The sequence below is a fragment of the Drosophila tropicalis genome, unplaced genomic scaffold (genome assembly GCF_018151085.1).
Source record: "Drosophila tropicalis isolate 14030-0801.00 unplaced genomic scaffold, ASM1815108v1 contig_158, whole genome shotgun sequence".
Classification (NCBI taxonomy): domain Eukaryota; kingdom Metazoa; phylum Arthropoda; class Insecta; order Diptera; family Drosophilidae; genus Drosophila; species Drosophila tropicalis.
The window spans coordinates 9,087,153-9,112,459 of NW_027172602.1; the positions used below are offsets into that span (position 1 = coordinate 9,087,153).

The window sequence follows — 25,307 nt, forward strand, 5'->3', positions numbered from 1 at the left end:
GAGATACATAGTTTTAGGTGTAAGAGATACATATATATTTATATATTTTGTTTTTGTATTAGCTTTCACTAATTCGTACCTGGGACTTTGGACGGTTCATTACTGCCGACTGATGGACTGGCTAATGGTGCCTCTGATGGTTTAGTTGGTGCCGATGCCGGTGCTGGGGAAGGGGCCGTTACTTGAGTTGTTGTTGTCGTTTTAGTGGTCGTTATTTTGGTCGTTCCGCTTGTCGGAGACGGGGATTTTTGCAAACGCTGCGGCGTAAGATCAATTGTTTCATTAGAACCTTGCACATTACGGGATTTCACGACAGTGTGATGCTGCTGCTGCTGCTTGGTAACAACGTTTTTACCCACACTTTTGGTGGTGCTGGTGGTGGTAGCATGGTTGGTTGGCGCGGCATGGCGTGTCACCGTTGTCGAGCTAATGCGACTGGATTCAGACGGGGCATGACTGTCATGGGAGCCTTCGCGCGTATCACGGCGATATGTACGGCTTGAGGAGATGCTCGAGCGTGGCGTCAAACGCTGTGGCTCTGCCGAGTCACGTCCGCTATCGCGTCGTGTATGCGTGGAATGTGACCCAACCGAGATGTTGCTTTCCGCTGGCGAGCTACTGCGTAGAGAAGCGGCAAAGGCGCGATGTGCGGCATCAACTTCCCGCTCTTTTTGCAATTGGCGACGCGTCACCGTTGAAGATGTTGTAGTTGTTGTGGACTCTGATCCAGGACGACCCGATCGATTGGTCTGGCCTGGTGCCGACGGTGAGGCTTGGCCACTTGGCTTGCGTGTCGGTGAGCGTCGCGTGGGTGACCGTGGTCCAGTGTATTGTGCCTTGTTGGGGGCATTCAGCTGCTGTGGTCGGCGACGCTGCTGCTGCTCGGGCTCCTCCACCTCGGTCTCAATGACACGCTCTGCGTTGGTCTTATGCGTGGCGCTATGATTACGACTTACCGTCTTGGTGACATGATGGATTACCTCGCCGTCCGTCTGATCCGAACGTACCGATGGGAAGCCATGAGTGCTGAAATCTTCGCGTACATCTGTACGTCTTGGACTTGGCGGTTGCTCCCAGCTGGGGGTGGATGCCCTCAATTGAGCCTGTGGTTTCGATCGGATCGACGAGGGAGCCTCCGGTTGTTCGTCGCCGGCATATTCCGTTTCAATTGTACGCTCTGAGCTCGTGTGCTGCTTGACATTTCGGCTCTTCTCTGATTTCACCACAATGACCTCTTCACCGCTCAGGGCACTGGATGGCCGCTGACTGGGATACTCTTGTGTGGCAATATTGGGTTTCACCGAGGGAAATCCATGTGTGGAAAAGGAGTTGGTCGTTGGCTGTTGACGTGGCGACTGGGGAGTTGAAGGTCGTTGACCCTGAAACTCTTGAGTTGGTTTATTCGGTCTCACCGATGGAAACCCCTGAGTGCTAAAATCCTGACGACCTGGAGATGGAGCTTTAATTTGCTGTCTTGGCTGCTCATGCTCACGATCATCGTGCGTTTCCTGAATGGTCTCCGAAGTGGTTTCTGTGGAAAAACGGCGACTCGACTTTTTGACCGAAGAGAAACTTTGCGACTGGGTAACATGCTCATCCACCTCGTTGCCCGATGGACGACGACGAGCTGTTGGCGCAGCACTATCCACCATATCACGAGTGTGATCACGTGGTACGGCTGACTCCTTTGTGGGCGACAACTGTTCGGTCTCATAGCGCTTATTCTTGACAATGGTGCCATCGGGCAAACGTTTCACCGTTGTAATCATTTTTACATTCGGCTTTGGATACTCTACAGTATTCGAGATAATCTCACCAGGTTGAGCCATAAGATGTTGGACATGACGCTGATATTCGGGTGATGCCTTATCCATGTCTACATAGCGTTTATTTTCCTCATAGTGCTGTTGGGTGGAAACGTTCTTGGTACTGTTGGATTGCTCACGGCTTTCCGAGTAACGTTCCTCCTGCTTACGTAGTTGCTCTTGCTGGCGATGTTCCTGATGAAGCTGTTCCTGGATACGTTGCTCCTGGATACGCTGGTGTTCCTCCCAATCTCGCTGCTGTTGCTGCTGATGTAACTGCTGATTATATTGTTGTTGTTGCTGCTGCTGCTGGTGATGGTGTTGGTGCTGCTGCTGCTGCTGATGTTGGTTACGACTAGGAGTGGCCTGTTCATTTAGCAAATAACGCGGAGAGTTATCATCACCACCACCATACTCAACCGTTGAGGATGATGAGGATGAAACCACCTTGGATGTTGAAGACGATGTTGTTGAGCTCATCTTCATTTCGGTGCGACCGCTTGTGTCGTCACCAAAGACCACCTTTTCTTGCAATTGAGTGCTGGAGCTCTCCGAGGCCTTCTTAACAAAGTTCTTGTCATCGCCCTGATGCGAGGCACTCGAACGCTGCTCGTTGCGACCCTTAAATTCCGCAATGCCGCCACCATTGAGCTTTTCAACACCTGCCACATAAATGGATGAGGGTGGGGGGAGGGAGGGGGACAAACAGAATTGAGTTACACACAGAACACAAGAATATTTATTTGTTGGACCAGGTTAGGGGTACACAGCACCCGACAAACACTTTGTCACAGTTATTAACAACTCACCGTCTGTCTTGGCCAGTGTTTCCGTTCGATAGGCTCGTCCATCAGGACTAACCTCCGATGAGGTCTGCACATCCCATCCGGTTGTATTCGGTTGGGTTAGACTCATCGAATGAAACTTGATCTCGTGTGTTGGACTCATCGAATCGCGCACCTCCTTCGACTTGAGACTCTGAAAATTCTGATCCAACAATGCATCGCCATGACTGGTGGCCAATGGATCCTTGCCATACGATCCGGCCAAAGTGTTTGAATTGGGCTCCGACATTATGTCTGCCGCTGACTGATCGTGTCTATATAAATTCCTTAAACGTGATTCGCGTAACTTGTAAAGATGCGATCGTATTTGCTTCTTGCGTTCACTGTCCTCGGATTGCTGCCACTGAAATGGGCCACATAACATATAGAATCACATATTGAGTAATCAGCTTGTCCTTGAAACAATTTAACAAATACAATATTGCAAGTGATGTGATGTGATGTGAAGTGAACTGAAGTAGAGTGGATTGGAGTGGCTTGGTGGAGTGGGATGAAGTGGAGCAGATTGAAGCCCACGCTGCAACGTTGCGAGAAACAGCGAATGAGCACCTTTTATGGACTCCAGCCACCAATTAGCTTAACTAAAAATGTAAAAAAACACACACACACACACTCGCAGAGAGAGAGAGAGAGAGACAGACAGATAGGCAGACAGAAAGCTAGTTCCAGTTTCGCTGCATCTTACAATTGCCATAGGAAGAGTATATACAATTATTATATAAGATATACTTTTCACTTATGAATGAAATCGAAGAAACTAAAAAGGAAACTATAAACGTGACCTTGAAGAAATCTAGAAAACATTATTTACAGAATTTTCAAAGTGTTGTAAGATACAGAGAGAGATATATATATATATATTTGTGCCATCTACCATACCCCGTTAATTTTCTTTTTCCCATCTATTTCTCTTCCTCTATATATATAATTTGATTTATAATTTTAACAATGAAGAAACAATAATCTATGTCTATCTATTGTCCTTTTTCACCTTACTACATATCCCTTTTGGTAAGGTATAATATATTAGATCCGAAAGTCTAAGGAGCAAGGATATCTAAGGATTTGTTGTTAATTTCAAAGTCAGCGAAACAACTTTCATACTTTCAGGATCATCTTAAAGTATGTCCTAAGCGCAACATTATCATTAAATTGTGAAGTCTTCTGGCTTTGCTAGTGATCGTAGGCAGTTATCACTGTAGAAAATTATCCTGTTTTGTTGTTGTTTCTCTTTCCCATAATCGAGTCGAATGCGTTTTTTATTATTTACCTCTAGGTCTGTTGGCCACTTTTTACAGTTAAGTTATCAAGTTCGAGACGTGGCGGCTGTCATATGTAGGTATATGACGCTTTTGTTTATAAATAACATTGCAAAAAATGCTGACCGATAACTGCCAACGACATGAGCATGAAAAGCGAGAGGGGGGAGAGTTGAAATGTTTACGGTATATTTTTATACTCTTCCATAAAGAGTATATTTGAATTGAAAACAATTAGGCTGAGATCCAAGTACCTATAAAAACTAACTACTTGTGGTTTTATGTTCAAGCCCATGTACATACATATGTATATTAGGATCGAGGGATTACCTCATCGAAATCGGTCAAGAATCAACTAAAATGTTCATTTTGCTTTCGACAGGTCTGTGCCGATCATCAATGTCATAATTATTATCATTATCAACATCATCAGCAAATTGTTGGCCAAACAGATCGGTTCTAAACTAAACTTTCGGTTGTGAGGCGTTGGTGATATCACCAACCAGTTGACAGCCAACAGCGGAAAAACATGCCAAATAACATTTGTATTAACAATAATAAATACCAACAATGGCAAAATGTGTGAGCGAGACAGTTAGACGCTGTAGAGGCCAGCGCTTTGTTAACTGTTTAATTTTAGACGGCTATAAGCCATAAGCCAATAGTAGAACCTATTTCTATATAATCAATTTGCTGCCATCTGAACATGCACAATCTATATAGTTTCGATAATTTAATTATTTTTATAGAGTAATTACTACTTGAAACACATGAAATCTTCTTGATTTGAAAAGTAATTGAGTAAAAACTTAAGAAACCAAATCAGAGAAAATGAAACCAACAAACACACAATTTTTCTTAATTACAAATACTATTATTAATTCATCTTTCTTTTGTTTCTTTTGCTGTTAGCTTGTCGTTTAAGTTGGCCTCCTTTTGTGTGTTCCAAGCCAAGCCAACACACAAATGGCATGACCAGATGGCCAGAAACAACAAAATCGACGCTTTCACTCAATAAGTCAAGTCAAGTCAATGTTGTAGATGAAGAAAGAACTTTTTAGTGATACATACATAAAAAGTTAGATCAGACTGAAATCAAGGATTCTATTGTGGAAATCTATTTGATGCAATTTTTATGCAGGAGGTCACTTCAAGTCCTCCAATCCTCAAAAAGCCAACAAGCTAAATTCACAGATTCGTGCCACAGTCTAGACCAAAGTCTTGTTTCGTTTTTTGTTTTGTGTGTTGTTTTTTCTTTAAGGCCTCACCTCGTCTTGCCAGAAGCAAGATGCCAAAATGACGTAATTTCTAAAAAACAGCTCCAGCCAGTACACACACATTTGATAACCAGTTGAAGTCGTTCGTCTTTGGCACCTTCTCTGCCTCCTTCTCTGCATTCATCCGAATCTCAATCTCAGTTTAGCAATGGCAACCTGTTGGCGTTCTGATTGCTGCAGATGCGGATCATGATGTTGATGATGATGATGATGATGATGGCGACGACGATTATGATGTGAGGATGAGAATGGGAATGACGTGACATGCGAGACTGCTGATAAATTATTATACATACATACATATGTACATACAAACATATACACATACGTTTGTAAATATGAATATGGTTTTTTTTTTTTTTGTTCCTTTTGTTTTTGTTTTATTTGCCAATTGCTATCGTGTGTCAGCTTTGGAGGTCAACATAATTCACAAAAACAAAACATGAAAACGAAACAAAAATCTTTGCCATTTGTTGTTATTGAAATTAAAATTAAATAAAAAACTTAATTGACTCCGAAATTCGGCAAAATCTTCAACTAATGCCGGAGCAAAAAAAAATGCGAATGGTTTAAGGAAATCTGAACACAGGCGTAGACTGTGTTCCCCCTTAAACCCTTTTCCATAGAGAGTCTAAACGTTAGCATAACTATAAAGAAAGAATAGAATTATATAGAATAAATAGATTTTTTGTGTTATCAAAACTGTTTTCTATACATCCTTTTCACCTGCATTTAGATTGGCCTGTGGCCACTGGACCAAATCGTCCATTTAAGATGAAAGTTGGCCATTTTGAAGGGAAAATCTCGATTTTGGTGTAGTGAATTCGTCTTGTGTGTAATATTTTCAAAATTTTTAACTGATGTCATTATATAGTTATAATTTCCCTATTCTTTACTCACACAATGTTATTATCCGTCCCTGTCTTACACTTAATTTGCGGTAATTGCACCTGTTGATGATTGCGGCAACGAAATGGAAAAAACTTGCGTGGGCTCTCTGCCACTGACTTACTCCGAATGACATTGAAAGCACTGAACACCCGATATACCCGCCCACCCCGTAGACCACCCACTCATCTATCCAGCATTCGCAGCATTTGTGTCTCCGTTTCCCGTTTGCCGTTCCCGTTCCCCTCCCCAATCAACAATCTGTTCAATTTGTAGTCGAGTTAAGGAAATTGTTTTGCACTTTGCTGCCGATGTTAATTGCCTCTCTTTCTCTCTCCGTCTCTCTCTCTCTCTCTCTCTCTCTGTGTGTGTGGCTTCGTCTTTTGGCGTCATTTTGTTATTTTTATTTCTGTTTCAATTTCATTTCAATTTTTATGCATGCATAATATTAAAATGACCTAATTGCTGTCATGCGATTCGTCGAACTGTTAAACTTAAAATCTGACTATATATTTTTGTTGGTTTCGCTGGTTTGAGTTAAGCAAGTTGGGGAATTGTACTAGCAAATTCAAGAATTTTGTCATTATTTTCACGCTCAACTTGTGTTGCCTCGAACTGTGAAGCATTGCCACCTGTTCGGTGTGTATTTGTTTTGTTTATTTGTTCTTTGCTATGACGACAATATTCCCCACATGAATGTGTTTGGTTTAGCTGGGCTCCCGACTTCATTGTAGACCACGTTCTTGGGTTAAGAAAAGCCTGAGAAAGTGGAGCACTTTCAATGGATCGCTGTTTTGCATACTAAAAACCCATTGTAATCAAGAAATTTAGCATTTGATCGATGGGGTCAGTGTCACATTTCAACGGGTCTTGAATATAAAAGCAATAATAGCATATAAACAACAAAGTCTCCACAGAAGCAGATTTTTGTCGTACTTTAAGTTTATATCTGAATAAAAGTGATTTCAAATCAAATAGATACGTTTGGAAGAGTTTTAAAGAGAAGAGATCCCATCTATACGTGTACCCTACGTATACGTAATATTCTTGCATAGAGCATTCAACTTTTAATGAAATGCTATTAGAAAAAACGCATTTCCTTACAAATTATATGCCAAATCTATTATTTTTAAGATCTCTTACAAAATGCATTGAGAACCTATTCCTTACTAATTAAAGTACACTGTCGCATGACGTATACGTAATATTTTGTTACAAACTTCGAATTGCTCATTAATTGCACAAAAACAACTAAATATTATTTAAAATATATAATATAGTGTATATATTAACACCTAGTTAACAAACAAAATGAAATCTTTTACCTCTAAAATGTGACTTTGCCACAGAAATGATCTCATAGCTTAATCTTCATGCATAACGCATTCGGCGGTCATGTCATTTATCATTTTAGACAGTCGCCTTGATGTGATTTTGAGAGTGAGAAACTTCAACTCTCCAGCCGATTATACTGATCAGATATACATACATACATATGAGTATATCTGAGATATCAAACTATCTACATATATGTATGTAGAATTGTAGGCATGTTCCCGTATGTTTTGACAAGGCTATAAGCTACCTACAGGCTACTTGAAACTAGTTCCACTGTAATTAGATTCATTAAGATTAACATATGGCCGCTAGCAAGATTCTGTTAACAGAACCCCACCGAAACGTTTTACCTAGGCACAAAAACAACAACCAACAGCGACATTTATATACTCTTTCTCTGGTGTTTACAACCGATTTGTTATCTGAAACAAGATTAAGACTTCTATAGGGAAAGGTTGTCCATAAGGATCGGGCATTAAAACCATTCGCTCCATACTAAAAATAGTTAAGCAAAAAGCACCCATACCCGTTTGTCGAAAAGAGTATTTCAAGTACATATTTCAAGTTGAGATAAGAAACGTTGTTTTTCTTTTCGGTTTGTTGACATAAGATTTGCTGACTTACTGACAGTTGTGGTAAAACAAAGGCAAAACAAAAACTTTAACAAACTCAAGAAAAAAAGCAAAAAAAAATATAAAATAAAATGGGAAAAAAAAGGTATGCTAATTTTTGCGAAAGTGTGAAAGTTACACATGTATGTGTGTGTTTGTGTGTGTGTGTGTGTGTGTGAAAGAGCAACAAGATACATTTAAAGCAAAGATACAAACCAGAGACTCGCCCAAAAAAATCTTTTTTTTTTTGATATTTTTCTTAAATCGTTTCGTTTCTGCACCTTTCTTCGCTTCGATGCTGCGGCTGCTTTTGCTGCTTTTGGCTGCTGGCGGCACTTGGTTTAAGCCGGGCTCGTTTTGTTGCTGTACCGGTAACTGCACAAATTAACACACACTCTTTGAATGATGTGTGACTAATCCTTTGGACTTTGGCTTTTATTTTTTTTTTAATTTAAAATTTTTGTTTGGTTTCTTTCGGTTTTAGGTTCGGTTTTCTCTTATTTCGGCATTATTTCGGTACAGTTAGGAAAAAATGATCAATATATACAAAGATATTTCGTTATATTAGAAAAAAAATTAAATAATTATATTATTGTCGCTTCTTTTTATGTTGTTGTTGTTGTTGTTGTTGTGTGAGTTTTGTGGGTAACTTGGGTTTTTGTAATTTTCAACGAAAAAAAAAAAACAATATTCAAAAAAGTAACCGTGCGTCGCCACGTTGCAATCGATCGAGCACCAAAATCAGACTGAAGTTTCCAATCAGAATCAAACCAAAGTGGACGCCCAAAGCTTACAGAGACAGAGATAGCAAGAAAGAAAGAAAGAAAAAAAACAGGCCGCTCTGCTGCCGGCGTCAGCTGATGACGACCAAATACGAAGATGACGCGACACCGCAATCGAGACTACAACTTCAACAACGACGCGTCGCGACGTCGACGTCAACGTTCATTTACCGTGAGCTGAAAGGTAAGCTAAAATCTCCCCAAAAGAAATACTGTAAACCTCTCTTTCTCCCATATGTTTCAAAATGTATCAGTTATCTCTTATAGGAAATAAGGTTTCTAGGTGTCTCGATTTCAATTTCAATTTAGAATTATTAACTCCTATAAGCTGTTCTAACTCACTAGAACTAAGCAGGTTCTAACTAGATTCCCAATGTAAAAAAGTTGTCCCACTATAACCCAGAAGGTTAAGAGACCTGAGAGACCGTACCTATGTACATACATAAGTTAAACGATCACTGTTATTATTATTGTTACTGTTATTGTTGAAAAATAATAATAAATAGGTTTGCTTAACCGAAGATTAAGACAACTTTCTGCTACTCCTCTTTCAAGGTTCTAAGGAGACTATGAGTCTACCAATATCTTAGAACTTCAAAAGATCCAATAACAAAATGTTTTCATTGATGCCAAGTCAAAAAGTTACTAAGGTAAATAACTCAAATTTCTAATAGGAATCCAAAATCCTTGAATAAAACGAAATTCGATTTAGATATTTCGAATACATTCGATATTCATTCGTTCTAATTCAAACTCTTCTAAGCATATCCTTTTTTCAGTATCGAATACAACTCAAATCTGTGAGTTTTTGAAAATACTTTAAAATAAATGTATAAATTTGTAGATATTTTGAATATATTATAGTATATATCTAACTAATTGGTAATGCCAAATATGTATGTGAAAACGTGCTCTACGATGGATGGATATTGTTTATATTATATTATTTATATTTGTATGTTAATAAATTTCTTATATATAAATCATCCGATTGAGTTGTTGTTACGAGTATTTTATGTTTTTTGTGGGTGTCATTGTTACAATTGCTTTTTATAGCTCAATATTATATGTATTTGTTGTTGTTTTTGTGTTTACGTGGCTAACGAAGTAAAAACTGGAACTAACGTGTCTACAACAAACAACCAATTTTTGTGGGTGGGCGGAAAAAAATTACTCATCGAACTGGGGAGACGAGATGAATTTGTATTGGTATTGGGATTGGACATGTAGACACGGCTTAGACACCAGACAAACGGCCATTGGCCACTACTGGCTAGTGGCTAGTTTTAGTCTTAATCTGTATCTGAATTTGTCTATGTATTGGTGTTCACTTGCTGCATTTGGCTACTTGCCCATAGCGGGTGTCTGTCTGTCTGTCTGACTGTATGTCTGACTGTCGTTGCCTCTCTCGATTGTGCCAATTCAACTTGGTTTATTGATTTATTTTGCAGTATCTCGACCCACACACACACACACTCACACAGACACACACACACATACTGACTGACTGAGAAAAACGCTCGCTCAGAGCCGGCCTCAAATCATGGCCAGTTCCATAGCTGGCAAGCAGGCTGGCTGGCTGGCAGGCAACCAACGCATTGCTGGTTGTTGCTTTTTAGAACCTGGCCAACAATTCGTGTCCCAGGCCTCTTGGTGCATGGCGTCATCGATCAGGCAGACAGTCATCTGGCGGTCAGGCGAGTTCAAAATGTCCCGTGTCCAGTGTCCCCTGTTCGATGTCCGAATTGAAATTGATTCATGGGCATGAGTCATCCAAGGCTTTATCAGCATCCCAATTGGCCTCCCCCTCTAGCACTCTCTTACTCACTCTCTCATGCTCTCACTCTCTTTCTCTCTCTCTCTCTCTGTGGTTAGCGCTTGCGTTCCAGCCGCTGACGCTGCCTCTACCTCTGCCTCTGCTGACTTCAGCGTCTATGTCTGCGGCTGCGTGGGCTGAAGGCAACGTCTGCTGCTATTTTTGTCATTTATTAATAAATACAGATGTTTAGGCTATTGTAGATTTATCATTTGGCCAAGTCATCGTTTTTCCACAAAGCTATTGTAACGACTTTTTAACGATTATTGCAAATGATGTCGCCGTCATCGGAGCTAAAAGCCAACCCACACACACACACCTTACACCTTACACCACATCCATCCATCCATCCATCCATCCCAACCCAATAAATGACCCAATTTGGTTAGGTTGAACTGGGACTGGAACTGGAATCGACACTCATTCTGGTGCTGGTTTGTGTCATTTCTATCTCTTTTTGGTTTCTTCTCGAAAGTGTCATCAAAATGTTTTTTTTTTTTTTGTTTATATGTCTGAGATTAAACAGGACGAGCCATAGGACAATGAACTTATATAAATAACTATTCGAGAATCCACTGCAGAGTCCTTTCAAGGACTTAGTTCATCTGATTATGATTTACTTTTACATACTTACCATTTTCCTTAGCAATTCCTCACTTTGTATAGCACCCAAATCACACTCCAATTCCATGATGGGATCAAATATCAATCTGTAATTAATCAAATAATTGATTATTATTTGCGAGATTAACTTTGACTTAGTCAGGATTCAAATTTTGGGGGTAGATTTCATCCTAAATGGCAAATGTGGATCGAATCTAAGACTCTAGCAATACAGCTGCCCTTTCCTCCCCTCCAGCTTGCTAGTTAGTAATGGTAAGAAATCAAATTTTGGAAATCATCTTAAGATCTGAACTTGAACTTGTTAGCTGTAGTCCGATTCCTGCTGTAGGCAAGGATACATATATTCAAGGACTTTTGAAGGCCGCCTGTTTAAAAATTGTTAGCTCCCGCGAACAGCTAGAATTAAGGGCTAAATGTCCTTCCAAGATTTGTTGACCTTTTTAACTCTTAGAAACTTTGTGAAGGAGAAGAAAAATCAATATCCTAGAAGTTAGAATTGCTACTAATCTCAGTATAAGCCAACTAAACCGAGAACTTCAGTCAAATTTGTTGGGTAAAACTTTTGCGATATTCATTTCAATCTCATTTCTGAGTCATTTGCAAATTGTATTTAAAAAGATGTTTTTTAGAATTTATCGTGATTCTGGTTGAACGAGGTTAGCCAGATCCGTAACTGAATCTGATTCTCAATCCGAATCCGTAATTGAAACCGAATTGTCACTGTCCTCAAACATCATGTTGTGACATTTCCCCCGTAAATGGTCAAAATGAAATGAATTGCCAGTTTGCATTAGGTCGACGAGTTTTGTTTTTGTTTTTGTTGGTTTTCGGTTAATATAAATAATGTTAACAAATTGAAATTGAAATTCGTTGCACGTTCTCGAAATCTACGATCGATCAAAACCGACACCGAGTCAGAGACCGAGACCAAGACCAAGACCAAGACCGAGAAAGCGGCCAACAAATGCATTGAAATTTGAACAAAAACCACAATTGGGCAAATAGGCGGCTTTGACTCAACGGGGCGGGGCACATTGATATTTGATAAAATTCTAGCCAGATTTGAACTCATTTCTCTTCACTGATCAGTAAAGATTTATGGTTCGTTGCGGCTAGTCATAAATGTTTTGAATAATTCATATTCAAAATCATGAGTCTAACATACATTTATGGGCCATTATGATCAAAAATTTATATATACATACATATATTTTGTTTTCGCAAAAGATCAATAAATTTGACATTTAGTAATCCAAATTGTCTCTGGTGCCTTTAGGTGTGGGATGGCTCGTGGCCAATGCCCTAAGATCGATTAGAGGCACTTGGGAACTGGGAGAGTGGGGGGGGGAGGTAGCCATAAATTGCTCTTGTCGGCTGATCTGGCCAATTAAAAAGCGTTTTAATATCCACAAAAATAAATAAATAACCAAAACTCTGTTTGGTCAATGTAAAATTAACACAAAAATATGGTAAAAAGTTTATTAGCTTTCGATATAAATTTGATTGTTTGTTGATTTGATTTATGTTTGACATATATATTGAGGAGACACCATCAGAGGCAGACGTTTCGCCCACATACTGAAAATTTGTTTGAAATAAATTAGTGTTAGCCGCACACTAGATGGCGCCACTATGTTGATGGTTAAACCACCAATTGAGGGGTATGTGGACCGCAAAATCAAAACCACAAAACGGTTCACTCTACAATGTAGATATATGTATATACAGGGGCGTATCTTAATAGAGGTTTTTGGGGAGTCAAAAGAGACTATGTAAATTTCAGCCCACCCCATTTATATACATATATATATATATATGTATGCTTACCTGTAGCTTTATCAGCGACAACACCGTTGATCTAACTAACTAACTCACTGACTATCTCTCGAGGCTTGTTTTTTTTTGGTTTAGTAACTGGAAACTTGAGAGACGATCTTAACAATTGTTATGACAGTAACAACAAAATGTATTCTTTAAATATTTGAATAGTTTCATTTACGGAAAGATCAAATTGCCAAGAAAGAGAAAGATAGCGAGAGAGAGAGAGAAAAAAAGTTATCTCACGGAACTAAATGAGAAAAGTTACGGTGGGGACTTTTGCGCGGTTTTTTTTAATAGCCCGCAAAATTTTGCGGTTTCTATTGGCACTTTGTTGTTATAATTTTATTTCCGTTTTCTTCGAAACACAGGAAAAAAATAATAATAATAATTAATAAGTTTTAAGGGACTGAACTGAACTGGCTGGAGGAGATAATGCACCGGATGCAGCAACCGTTTGGCACGAGCGGAGGCTCTTAACTGATTCCACCAACTGCAGTTGTTGCCGCATCTAGGCTCGGATTCCCCATCCAAGCAGAAGCAGAATAAAAGAGAGACAGAGACACAGAGAGAGAGAGAGAGAAGAAGAGAAGATTTCCACCACCGCCAACGACAACCGAGGAGACAGAGATAACCCAAAAGTACAAGTTATCTTCTCTTACCCTTTTCCCACTTCCACTACCACATTCACTTGATGTTGGCTGTAGATGACTGTGACTGTGACTGTGGATTTGACATGAGTTGATGTCCCTTAGTAAGGATCACCCCATTCATATGAGATGCAGATTATGGATTATAACCATCTTTAGTTCAGTTTTTCAAAACTCTTTTCAAACAAGTAAATCATAAAGATTTAGCTAACTTTACCAGTGCCATTTACCATCATACGATACTTATTATATCGTGGTCAACTTAAACTTAAACGTTAAAACTCTTAAAATTTAAACCGATTTTAATAAGTTATAGGTTTTTAAAGCCTTTAGTTATTCAACCAAATGATTTCATTTATTTCATCGAATGTTTAATGTCAGTTTAAATTAGGCTAAATTACAAACTACTTCTTGACCGATTTTCATCCATTTCCTATATTTCTGATATTCCAAGTTTGATTATTGACACCGAAAAGTTATATTTGCCACGATGGCCCCACGATGTCTTAAACCGGCACTGCCTATCAAGAGCTGCCTCAGCTTTCGATTTCTAATTGTTAAGTTCAAAGTTGAGAGTAAGTTAAATCTTTTAAACTTAGTATGGCAGAGTGTCCTGGTTGTATTTGGCCTTTTCAAAGTTAGATGGCTAGGCCAAATGTGGAACAAAATTTAAGCGTTAAAATGGTTAACAAGCAAAAGAATTTGTTATATGAATTTTATCCTTATGATTTTTTGGAAGTAACTTCTCTGAGGTTTCTTTTTGTGTTTTGCTTGAATGCTGACAATGATAAGGCCACGGAGCTGTTGCCCTTGGCAATGCCTTAATGAAATGCAAAAACAACAACAAAAAACATACTCCAAAAATGAAAACAAAAGATCTTAATGTCACACAGGGTCAGTGGGACTTGCAATTTTTGGACAAAACAACCCGCCTGGATATCAGTCGAAACCAGTGATTGAGTGCGTAGTTGTTAATATATGTACATATGTATGTATGTATGTATGTATGTATGTACATATGTACATAAAGTTGCATCGAATGTCAACGTTCAGTGTCAATCAAATAAAAATCGCATGAAATGAAATTCTAGGAAAAAACAACCAAACAAACGCATGCAACAAGTGGCACAAGGAGAGCAACACGCCCAGAAAAGGGGATATAAATCATTAAATGTAATGGAATTCCACAATTTGCAAATTTTTCAACACTTTCAAATCAAATTCTCTTCTGGCAGATACACAGAACAAGCAACTGCATATTCTAGAAGCAAATTTAGTTTTTAGATATTTTCAAAACAATTATTTTTGTCAGGAAGTAAGTGCTCTTTTTCAGCAGACTTGGCTTAGCATTCTAGAATCGGAACTATTTCAATGCTAGAACCAGTTGGGAATTGCAACTGAATAAAGTCAAAAACAGTTATGGACAGTTATGATCTCGAATCTGGTCAATTTTTCTTTATAGATACTTTAAAAAAAATAAGTGTTGCCCTTGAACAAAATTTGTCCTCGCCATCTGTCCATCTGCCCGTGTGGCTCATCTTCCATCTTTTTTGTGAAAGCTGCTGCAATTCGTCCTTCGCCGCTCTGAGGCAAGAGGCAGCAACATGTTGCAACATTGCTGCATCACCTTAAATGGTTGCCAGCAACATTTCATTTCATTTTGTTTTCGTGTTTGTCTTGTCTCGAAATGCAAGCGAAATAAAATTGATATTAATTTATTTCAACTGAAACCTTGATATGGCTAAATTTGTCAATTGCCAAGAAGTTCAATTTACGTCATATTGTGAAATTGTTGTTTTTTTATTTATTTGAACTATATATATAATTAGCAATATTAACTACAGATGAAAAACTAAATGCTAGTCAGTGCTAAATACAACTTAGTTATATAGCTGTCTTTATCATAATAGTAATAATTATTATATAAATTGTCGGAGAGGTGTCTTCGAGATGATATCAATATGAAAGCAACAATTCATCAAATGTGTGTGTATATGTATATATGTATATGTTATGAATGTGAATGATTTAATTGGAATACAATTAATTATGTGGCTTAAACAAACAAACAAAAAAAAAAAGGATTAATTCTATGTGGAAAAAACTCATCAAAATTCAAAATAAAATCACAAAATCATTCACTGAATCTAAGAAACATACAAATATATATATTTGTATATGTGTATTTTAGTTGGTATATTATGTTAAACAAAAGAACATACATATATTAGGAGATTGCATTATGGCAATGAGATATATGTTTGTCATTCCATTTTCATCATCTGGTTTTGTACAAAAAGCAACTCAAATTGTTGTTTCATAGCCTTCTGATATTTTATAATATAAGAAATGACCAATTCAAAGATTCAAATTCAAATTCAGTTTGTCATTTTGTCCAGTTTCAGGCACAAAATTTCAATACATCTTAAATATATATATAAATGTATGTGTATGGCATTACAATTTAGTTGATATTATTGCAAGCAACTGCAAAATAGAAGCCATCATTGCAAATTTTCAACTTCTCTGAAGTTTTATAAATCTACCGAACTGATCGGATCTGAACAATGAACTTTAAATTCATGTTCAGCTTTCAAAAAAGAAACTTGAAATAGGAATATACACAAATTAATGATTATGAATGTGATTATGAAATGTTTTCTCACTTGCAAAGAGATTATTTTGAATTGCTGAAATTTTGGTTACATTTTTATCTATGTATGTATGTATGGGTAGATGCCTGACTTAATACACAAGTTACTTTCACTTATTTAATACTAATAGGTGATTTTTTTCATTAAAATTTGCATTAAACTATGTATTTGGAGGGGAAAATATGATATCGATTACATGGCCTTAGTTTACATATAAATATAAAGAAATTAATCTTTTAATGGAAGAACAAGAATTTTGGGGGAAAAAAACTATTAAATGTGTCTGTGATTTAATTGTTTAGGGTTCGAGCAGCTCAAACTTTACTAAAACAAAATAAATCAATAAAATATATATATATATATGTATGTTGTTTACATAAAATAAAAAAAAAACGAGGATTGCACACACACAAAAAGATTGTAAAGAAATATATATGTATATATACTAAGAATAATTAGTAATAAAAAATTATTATAGTAAAATCAAGTAAAAACCAGAGGGCCGGGAATAATTTCGACTATGCCAAAATTGTTCATATACCCTTGCAAAATAAGACTAAAACAAACTATATACTATACAAATTTCACAGAATTTAAGAAATATGGCGTTTAAATGGATAATATTTCTAAAAGGTTTTCTTATCCCGTTTCAGTAGAATAGAAATTGCTGTCGATTTGAATCAATTTAAAAGTTATTGTCCTTCACTCGCTAAAGAAACTACAGAAATGGATAACAAGATTCAATCCTTTCCGATTTGGATGTTTTAATACTGAGAGACTAGTTTGCCTATATATGTGTATGGCTATTAGAAAAGGACTGTATCACCTTAGCCTGACGTTCTAGTCAAGAATTTTACAATACAAAGAAAAGGAAAGCTTTGCACGCAAAGGGAACTCAATTGATTGCTTATTATGCTGATAATTACCTTTTGCAAGGGTATAAAACTAAAAACTACTTAAATTCATTATTGGAAATGGAAGAGATTGGAAGAGATTGTAATTGAGAAATGACGACGACAGATTAGTCAGTCACACCTAGATGAACCAACTGTTGCATGGTACGTTGCAAATATGTTGGATCTGGAAACATATTGAATTGGGTTTTATGATCCACACTATTCCATATTACCACATCTTCACGTCCCGTGGTCACTGATCGTCCAATTGAGAATAATAAACGACGATCAAAGGCAATTTTTAGAAAACGCAAAACTTTTCGTCCCAATGGGCAATCAGGTAAATAACAAATGCGTGGAAAGCCAACAGCAAAGAAAGCACGACCCGGATGAGGATGTTCAGCGGTTTGTAATCCAGATGCAATGCTAAAAGATCGATGAGAGATTTGTATTAAGCAATGTTGTCAATGTTATGAAAGTGGTTTGGATATTTACTCATAGACTATTTGTATGGTATTCTGCCCCTCATGACCGGGAAGATTTTTGCTAATTATGCTCCAGGACATGCTGCCAATAGGCTGATTCCCCACCTTTTCGCCATAGACAATGCCACAGACAGGGCACTCGATAAATAGATTCTGTTTTAAGAGATAATTACACAAGGATTTAACGATGAAAAGATTTGTGTATGCTTAAATAACGCGCTCACCTTATTCAATTCATTTTGCTGGGCTATTATCATGCCATTGAGGCATTGCAAATGCATTAAATGCTGACAGCGACTCAATGAGATGGCAGGATTTTTGTACTGAATGGACCAGCTCCTCCATGCACATGGGACATGGTTGGGCATTTGGCCAGAGTGGTGGCTCAACGACTTTGACAAAACGCGATATCATATCGCTGGCGGGATCCACACCCACAATCGAGCCAGCGATTGATTGTTGTTGGAGTTGTAGTTGTTGCTGTTGTTGTTGTTGTTGCTGCTGCTGCTGCTGTTGCTGATGATGATGTGGATGATGTGGCAGTGGCGGTGGCACTGGAGCACGCTCACCCAGTGATGAGGGCGGCAATGATGGCACGAAAACCTCATCACTACCCAAAGAGCAATCGAGTAGATCATTCACAGAGATGGCAAAATTTCGGCTACGTAAACTTTCTTTGCTCTCGTGGCTGAGGTAAGTGGATACTGTATCGACACTAGGACGACGACGATGAGACTTCATGCTATTGGTATCCGTATCCGAAGCACGCGTTCGCGATCGTGAACGATGCGAATGGGAATGAGTAGAACCCAAACGGCTGCTTCTTTGCGATTGTAATGAACCCTCCGAGCAGCGGCTATGATGGCTATTCATCGATGAGGTCAACATCGAGTTTTTGGCATGCGAGAAATTTCCCATTTGATGAAGAGGATGACCATGGCCATGGCCATGGGGATGTTGATGATGATGGTGATGATGCGAAGCAGCCGATGACGAGGAAGAGGCAGAACTGGCTGTGGTAGTGGTTAAATGTTTACTGCTACTTCCACCGAAAATATTCAAATTGTTGAGTATCTGACGAAGATTTGTAGTAGATATTTCGCTATGCTTCTTTTGTGGTTTCTTTTGATGCGAATGGGGATGGGGATGCTGTTGCTGCTGCTGATGTTGCTGCTGGTGTTGCTGCTGGTGTTGCGGAGGATGACTCAATGGCAATGGATGCTGTTGCCGATGCATTGGCAAACGATGAAGCGTAGATTTATTGCTGCCACTGTCTCCCAGCTTGGGTAAACTATTATAATTGCTGGCCATATGTACAGCTTGCTGAGGTGTAAGCTTGACCAATGGATACGGAGCTTGTTGGGTGCGTCGTATGCTCCTAATTGGACCACTCGGTTGACGTATTTGTGTGAGATTACAAAAGTTAATGGTATAGGGCAGACCCAGATTAGTATGGCAGAGATCCAAGGTTTGTTCGCCCTAATAAAAGTCGATAACAAAAAATTAAAAACCCAAAATGAAAGGAAAATCAAGTTTTGTATTTAACAACTTACCCTGGCCCAAGCATCCTCTATGATGCATTGCACATGCATGTTATATGAACGCCAATCACATTCCGTATTTCCACCAACGACTCCCACACCGACACCTGACCACTCCCATTTGGTGCCCTTGCCCGCCGGCGAGCTAGGGGCATAGAACATTCGTCTTACACCTATCGTCTCCGTTTGATCCAACTCCGATTCTTGGGTCATGGTACGTACATTTACATAATATTGCTCCAATCTGGGATCGGCATCACTTAGCATAACACGGGTGAGTTTCTTGGCATGCGCACGCTCCAGGTGCTGAGAGACAGCTGGTGAATAGGGCAACCATTTGCCGCCGCGCAATTCAAACTCCCAAACGCATACAGCATGCGTGTGATTGTGATTGGGCGGTGGGGGAGGGGCAGCAGCCACTGCAGCACCAGATCCAGCACCACCCCGCCAGGACCCAGGCCATGGCCATTTGCATTGCTGGCCATGGACATGGCAATATTTATTTATCACTTTCAACTTGCCACCAGTTGTCACTTCAACTCATAATTTGTTATCGCGCAGTCTCATCACATCTTCTCTCATCATTATCAATTGCAACTGCCACTGCAACTACGAAGATGAGCACAAAATAAACAAAGAAATTAAAAATGGTGGCCAGACGATTTTTTTACTCATGTTTGCCTGAATGCAATTTGCATTTGTTTGCTTTGAGAATTAAAAGCGTTCAATGCACACACACGCACGCACTCACACACACTTACAGCAAACAAAACACAATGTAATTATACTTGGATTACTACTAAATTAATTTATATGCTAATTTAAACAGCATTTAGCGCAAGCGCAGAGGCCAGAGCAGAGCAGAGCGAGAAATTAAGATCAAAGAGAAGAGTGCAACACAACATTACTCACGAACTCAAACATGTTCGCAAATAATGTTGCCACCCCGACAATCGATATCAGTGCTATCGACTAATCGAAATATGGTCTGATTGCTGTTGCCCAGTGGCGCTCCGATTAACAAAAATGTAACCCTGATGTCTGGAAGTGTCAAACAGGCCATTTCCGCCGCTGTCACCATTCCTTTACCTTTTTGACGGGCAGACGTAAAGCTGGTCTTTTTGTGCAGACCGGAAAAAATCTGCATTTTTAATAAACATCTTTAATTGAAACTAAGTGACAATGGTGGTTAAGAAGGTAAATTAAGTGAATGAATTGAATGGCATACAAATTTAGTGACTCAAGAAATTGTAGCCACAAACAACGCAAATTGTTTTGTTTGTATTATTGTTTGTTTGTTTTCATCTTGCAAAACTGAAAACTAATCTCTCCTTTCACTTACAGCCCAGGCCAAAGAAGAAGCCAGTGACCAAGAAGGTGGCCCCAGCACCTTTGGCCGTCAAGAAGCCAGTTGTGAAGAAAGTTGTCAACCAGCTCTTCGAGAAGCGTCCCAAGAACTTCGGCATTGGTAAGTCCAAAAAGAAAAAATGAAGCAAAGGCAATGCATTAATATCACCTTTAATTTCCTCAACACAGGCCAGAATGTTCAGCCCAAGCGTGATTTGTCTCGTTTTGTGCGTTGGCCCAAATACATCCGTGTCCAGCGTCAAAAGGCCGTGCTCCAGAAGCGTCTGAAGGTCCCACCACCAATCCATCAGTTCAGCCAGACTTTGGATAAGACTACCGCTGTGAAGCTATTCAAGCTCCTGGAAAAATACCGCCCAGAGTCATCGTTGGCCAAGAAGCAGCGCTTGAAGAAAATTGCCGAAGCCAAGGCCAAGGGCAAGGAAGTGGAACCCAAGAAGAAGCCCAGCTATCTGTCGGCCGGCACCAACACTGTGACCAAGCTGATTGAGCAGAAAAAGGCCCAATTGGTTGTCATTGCTCACGATGTGGATCCTCTAGAGGTAAGAGAAATTTGTGTGTGTAACAAGCGGTCGTCTTCGTATCATCTCACGTGCAAATGATGTTAAAACTGAATTTCTTCAACCGAATATTGAATGTGGCAAATTGACAGCTGATTTTATGCTCTCAAAGAGCATTATGAACTAATTATTACTCAATCCTTGCGTCAACCAGTTACTCATACGTGCTTCTCTTCTACTTTACAGCTTGTGCTCTTCCTGCCCGCCTTGTGCCGTAAAATGGGTGTACCCTACTGCATAGTCAAGGGTAAGGCTCGTTTGGGTCGTCTGGTTCGCCGCAAGACCTGCACCACCTTGGCCCTGACCAGTTTGGATAATAACGATAAGGGTAACTTTGGCAAGGTCCTCGAAGCTGTCAAGACCAACTTCAATGAGCGCCACGAAGAAATCCGTCGTCACTGGGGCGGTGGTATCCTTGGCTCCAAGAGTTTGGCTCGTATTGCCAAGCTGGAGCGCGCCAAGGCTCGTGAGCTGGCCCAGAAGCAGGGTTAAGCAGCAGTTTTGGATCGATCGCGGAAAGAAACTATTTTTAAAAGTAGTACACAAAGAATGTGGATGCAAAAAAACATCAAACAAATAAACATTTAAGTGTATACACCTTTTTTGTTTTTTTTTTTTATATGTGCGATACTTTTGACTTGATTTATGGTGTTAAATAAACCCACTTAAATACCATATGTTACACTAAAGGAGAGACTAAGAATCGCCAAATATTTTTCTTAAGACTTCTCATTTAAATCTGTTTAAAGCGTGCTCCGAGCAACAAGTTTTCGATATCCAAAAAGATTATAGCCAAGCTATTCGTCTAATGCTCTTCTCCACTTATTACCAATGAAAAACAATTGCTCTTGTTGGCTTTCCGATATCTATTAGTTCAGTTTAGTTTCTGGCACCTGACCAAAATTTGTTATTCTTTACTAGGCTCTAACTAACTAGACTTATTAGGCAAAAAGACTTAAGATTAGTTTTCAACATTTTCGATTAGAGGCTTGTAAAGTTCAGTTCTTATAAAACATTTTGATTTGTTTTATATGTTTAAATGATCCTTTAGTTGGTTTATTCTTCTTACCTGATAACTTTATCCACATTAATGAAACTTTGTTTTTATATTTTGTTTATTAGGTTTAAGGTATATAAGATATTTTTCAAAACTAGATTTTCGAACGCTCCGATCTCAGTTTAATGCTCTGTATGGCCTCGTGCAGTATGCTGAGGACCATGTCCACTTTCTCTAAAGTGGCGTTCTCTCCCATGAGGCCAATTCGAAAGACATGCTCAACAGTTGGACCCAATCCGCCGCTAATTTCGAGATTATATCTACAAAACAGAACGAAAGAGGGGAAGAGAGCGAGAGATAGAAAGATAGAGAGAGCAAGATGTTAGAAACAAGTTGTAAATAGAACCACATTAACCACTCACTTCCGCATGGCATAGTCGGCAACCTTTTTCCAGTCTACACCAAATGGAATTTTGATTGTATTGACCGTGGGCAGACGATCCTCTTCACGGGGAATAAACATCTCCAGGCCCAACTCCTCTATGCCCAGCTGTAGGCGTGTGGAACACTCCTGATGACGCCTCACAACTGCCCCCAAACCCATTGCACAGAAATGGGCCAGGGATTCGCGTAATCCATACAGCAATGTGGACGAAATGGTGTGATGATAAATACGTGGTGTGCCATAGCAGCCCCAATACTGGCCGATGAGCAAAATATCAAAGTAGTAGACCTTTGACTTGGTCTTCCTCTGTTTTATGTGGGTCAAAGCACGTTTACTGAACGAAATGGGCGTTAGGCCGGCCGGACCGCCTAGCGCCTTCTGTGAGCCTGTATATGCTACGTCCACCTTCCATTCGTCCATTGGAAAGGCAGTACCACCCAGCGAGGCCACCAAATCAACAACAAAAAGGCATTCATATTGCCGACAAAGTTCTCCAATCTCACGTAGATGACTCTGAAGTATGCCCGTGGAGGAATCCCCTTGAGCTACAAAGAAAACGCGTGGCCTGTGCGTATCGAAAGCAAATTTGATCTCCTCCAGGCTAAGGGAACGTCCAAAATTCGCCTCAACATAGCGCACATCGCCGCCATATCGTCTAGCCATATCGCCAGCTCGATGTCCCCAAACTCCCGTGATGCCGAGTAGCACAACATCGCCCTCCTCTATAAGATTGCACAAGGCTGCCTCCATACCACTGTGCCCGGATCCACTTATGCACATGGTGGCATCGTTAAGTGTTTGGAAAATGTATTTGATTCCCTCTTTCACTTCATCCATGATCTGTAAGGAAAATTTCAAATCTCATGACAAATGTCCGCTGAGGCTTATCATCTAGCTCAAGCATTTGGAAGGATAATTGGATATATTGAGGGGGAAATACTGAAATTTGATAAGTTTTAGAGTTAAACTCTCAGTTTAGAGAGGGAAATTTACCTCACACTTAATTATGAATTTGGACAGCAATTTCACTTATTTTGGTCTTCTTATGTCTTATTATGGTCTTAAGTTTTGCTTATGTTCTTATTATTTTGACCATAGGTGTGCATATGTATATATTTCCAGAATATAAGGTTGCATTTAAATTAGTGTCAGAATTGAAACATTGAATTCAGCATTTTGAATCTTGATAAGCTTCAAACTAGAAAAATACATTGTAAATTCTATATACAAATAGAAGAGATCTAAATTATTAACAAAACAAAAAAAGATTCGAAAAGTTAGTCAACAATTTGACTTGTTTACGTATATATATTTTAGATATCCAGCATAAAACCATACATACAATTATTGGGCACAGTCTATAACTATTAACATGCAAACTGAAAGACCATAAAATGAATACGAAAGGAACCGGATATAAGAAGTATGTATAAGACAAATGTTAAATATGCAGATTAAATTAGATGGAAATTTCCACTGAGAGTTGCTAGTTTTGTTGCTTTACCTGTAGACACTCGGGATGCATATGTCCTAGAATTGGATTGCTCATAGCATCTAGCACACGTTGTGAACAATTCGAAGGACCAGGACCCATTAGAGTTTTGCTTGGCACATAGAGAGGACGCTTTAGAACAAGGGGCGGTGGTACTTCCATTTTGTTTTTAGTTTTATCACTTGGCTTTTTTGACTCGATGCGTTTACGTAATATGGTAATATAGTTGTTTATTGTTTTTCTTGTTCGTTGATCGTGATGATGGAGGCTTATCACAGATGATACTCTACTGGGTCTGAGATACGGATTTTGCGGAATTTTCTTATTCGTATTTTCCTCTCAAATGTCAAGATCTAACTGAAACATTTAATTGCCTGGTCCAGTCTCTTTATATGACCTAGACGTATGTTCATACATATGTACATATGAAGCCCTTATCACTTTTTTGTGTTATTTGTGTGATGAACGAACGCACTTGAACAAATGGTAAATGATCCGCTGTTCTTATCAAGATTTTCGCTGGCTTTCCCTGGCCTGAAGCTGATGCCGATGGGAGATGGGAGAGGGTATTACTGCGCTCTGCTCTGATCGAATTCCATGAGGAATTGATAGCCAAGCCGACCTCGTGGTGAAATTCGTGTGATTGATCTTTCTTCGTTCTAGATGTTCCAAATGTTAAAAATCTTTTAGGATTCAGGATTTGCCTATGTCTATGCAGACTGCCCCTAGGGGCCATTAATTAGGGGGTCAAAAATCGTTCGTCTTAGCTTATCTCTGATGAAATTCGCACAAATTATTTTTTGGCATCGCAATTCGAAATACCAAAATTCTGGTAATTAATTTCTGTTCGATTTGAAGGCCAATTGTAGGGGTTTCTTTAAATTAAGCTTAACGCATTAAAAAAAAAAAACATAAACGAGAGCCATCGCAATGTAAATGTTACCTATTTCAATAATTTTTAAGTCATTTGGAAGTGAAAGAGTTGTTTGAATATTTCAAATACTGAATTGTAGTTTTATTTGTTTAGTTTAAGGTTAATTTTCAAAAGACACATTTTGTTTAGCTTCAATTTATTATTTCGTTTAATTTCCTTATTTTTGTTAAACAGTTTTCTTTAAAAATTCGTTACAATTATCGATTAATTAGTGACGTGGTATCG

At 39.0% G+C, this 25,307-nt stretch overlaps 4 protein-coding genes across 15 annotated transcripts in view; 1 reads left to right on the plus strand and 3 right to left on the minus strand.

Moving 5' to 3' along the window:
* Window positions 1-13,517, minus strand: part of LOC137585185 (mucin-2) — a 37,735-nt gene extending 24,218 nt beyond the window's left edge. For 2 of the 12 annotated variants that reach the window (XR_011033532.1, XM_068300896.1), the window contains exons 1-4: window positions 13,073-13,517; window positions 11,256-11,331; window positions 2,615-2,993; window positions 80-2,467 (exon numbers count right to left, since the gene is read on the minus strand). Coding sequence is in view for 11 of the 12 variants with exons in the window: in XM_068300896.1 (XP_068156997.1) it covers window positions 80-2,467; window positions 2,615-2,993; window positions 11,256-11,312 (2,824 nt within the window). In the remaining variant the exon portion in view is untranslated. Of the gene's footprint in view, window positions 1-79; window positions 2,468-2,614; window positions 2,994-8,239; window positions 8,771-11,255; window positions 11,332-13,072 lie in introns of those variants that run through there. The other 10 variants (XM_068300907.1, XM_068300925.1, XM_068300887.1 and 7 more) reach the window with 9 other exon arrangements.
* A 1,977-nt stretch (window positions 13,518-15,494) lies between these two features.
* Window positions 15,495-20,436, minus strand: dx (deltex). Its single transcript, XM_068300036.1, is given in 6 exon segments — window positions 15,495-17,689; window positions 17,759-17,901; window positions 17,973-18,065; window positions 18,067-19,227; window positions 19,302-19,828; window positions 20,379-20,436. Coding segments are annotated over 6 exon segments (2,283 nt in total). The 3' UTR covers window positions 15,495-17,388.
* RpL7A (ribosomal protein L7A) lies at window positions 20,327-21,807 on the plus strand. Its single transcript, XM_068303213.1, has 4 exons — window positions 20,327-20,486; window positions 20,634-20,757; window positions 20,826-21,196; window positions 21,401-21,807. Exons 1-4 carry the CDS (start codon window positions 20,472-20,474, stop codon window positions 21,704-21,706), a joined length of 816 nt encoding a protein of 271 aa, XP_068159314.1. The 5' UTR covers window positions 20,327-20,471; the 3' UTR covers window positions 21,707-21,807.
* Window positions 21,808-22,311: 504 nt separating this feature from the next.
* On the minus strand, window positions 22,312-24,494 carry Agxt (Alanine-glyoxylate aminotransferase). The gene is made up of 3 exons (XM_068301051.1): window positions 24,161-24,494; window positions 22,634-23,496; window positions 22,312-22,531 (listed from the first exon to the last, which is right to left on the minus strand). The coding sequence occupies exons 1-3, from the start codon at window positions 24,308-24,310 to the stop codon at window positions 22,366-22,368; spliced, it is 1,179 nt and encodes a 392-aa protein (XP_068157152.1). The 5' UTR covers window positions 24,311-24,494; the 3' UTR covers window positions 22,312-22,365.
* Between the last annotated feature and the right edge of the window lie 813 nt (window positions 24,495-25,307).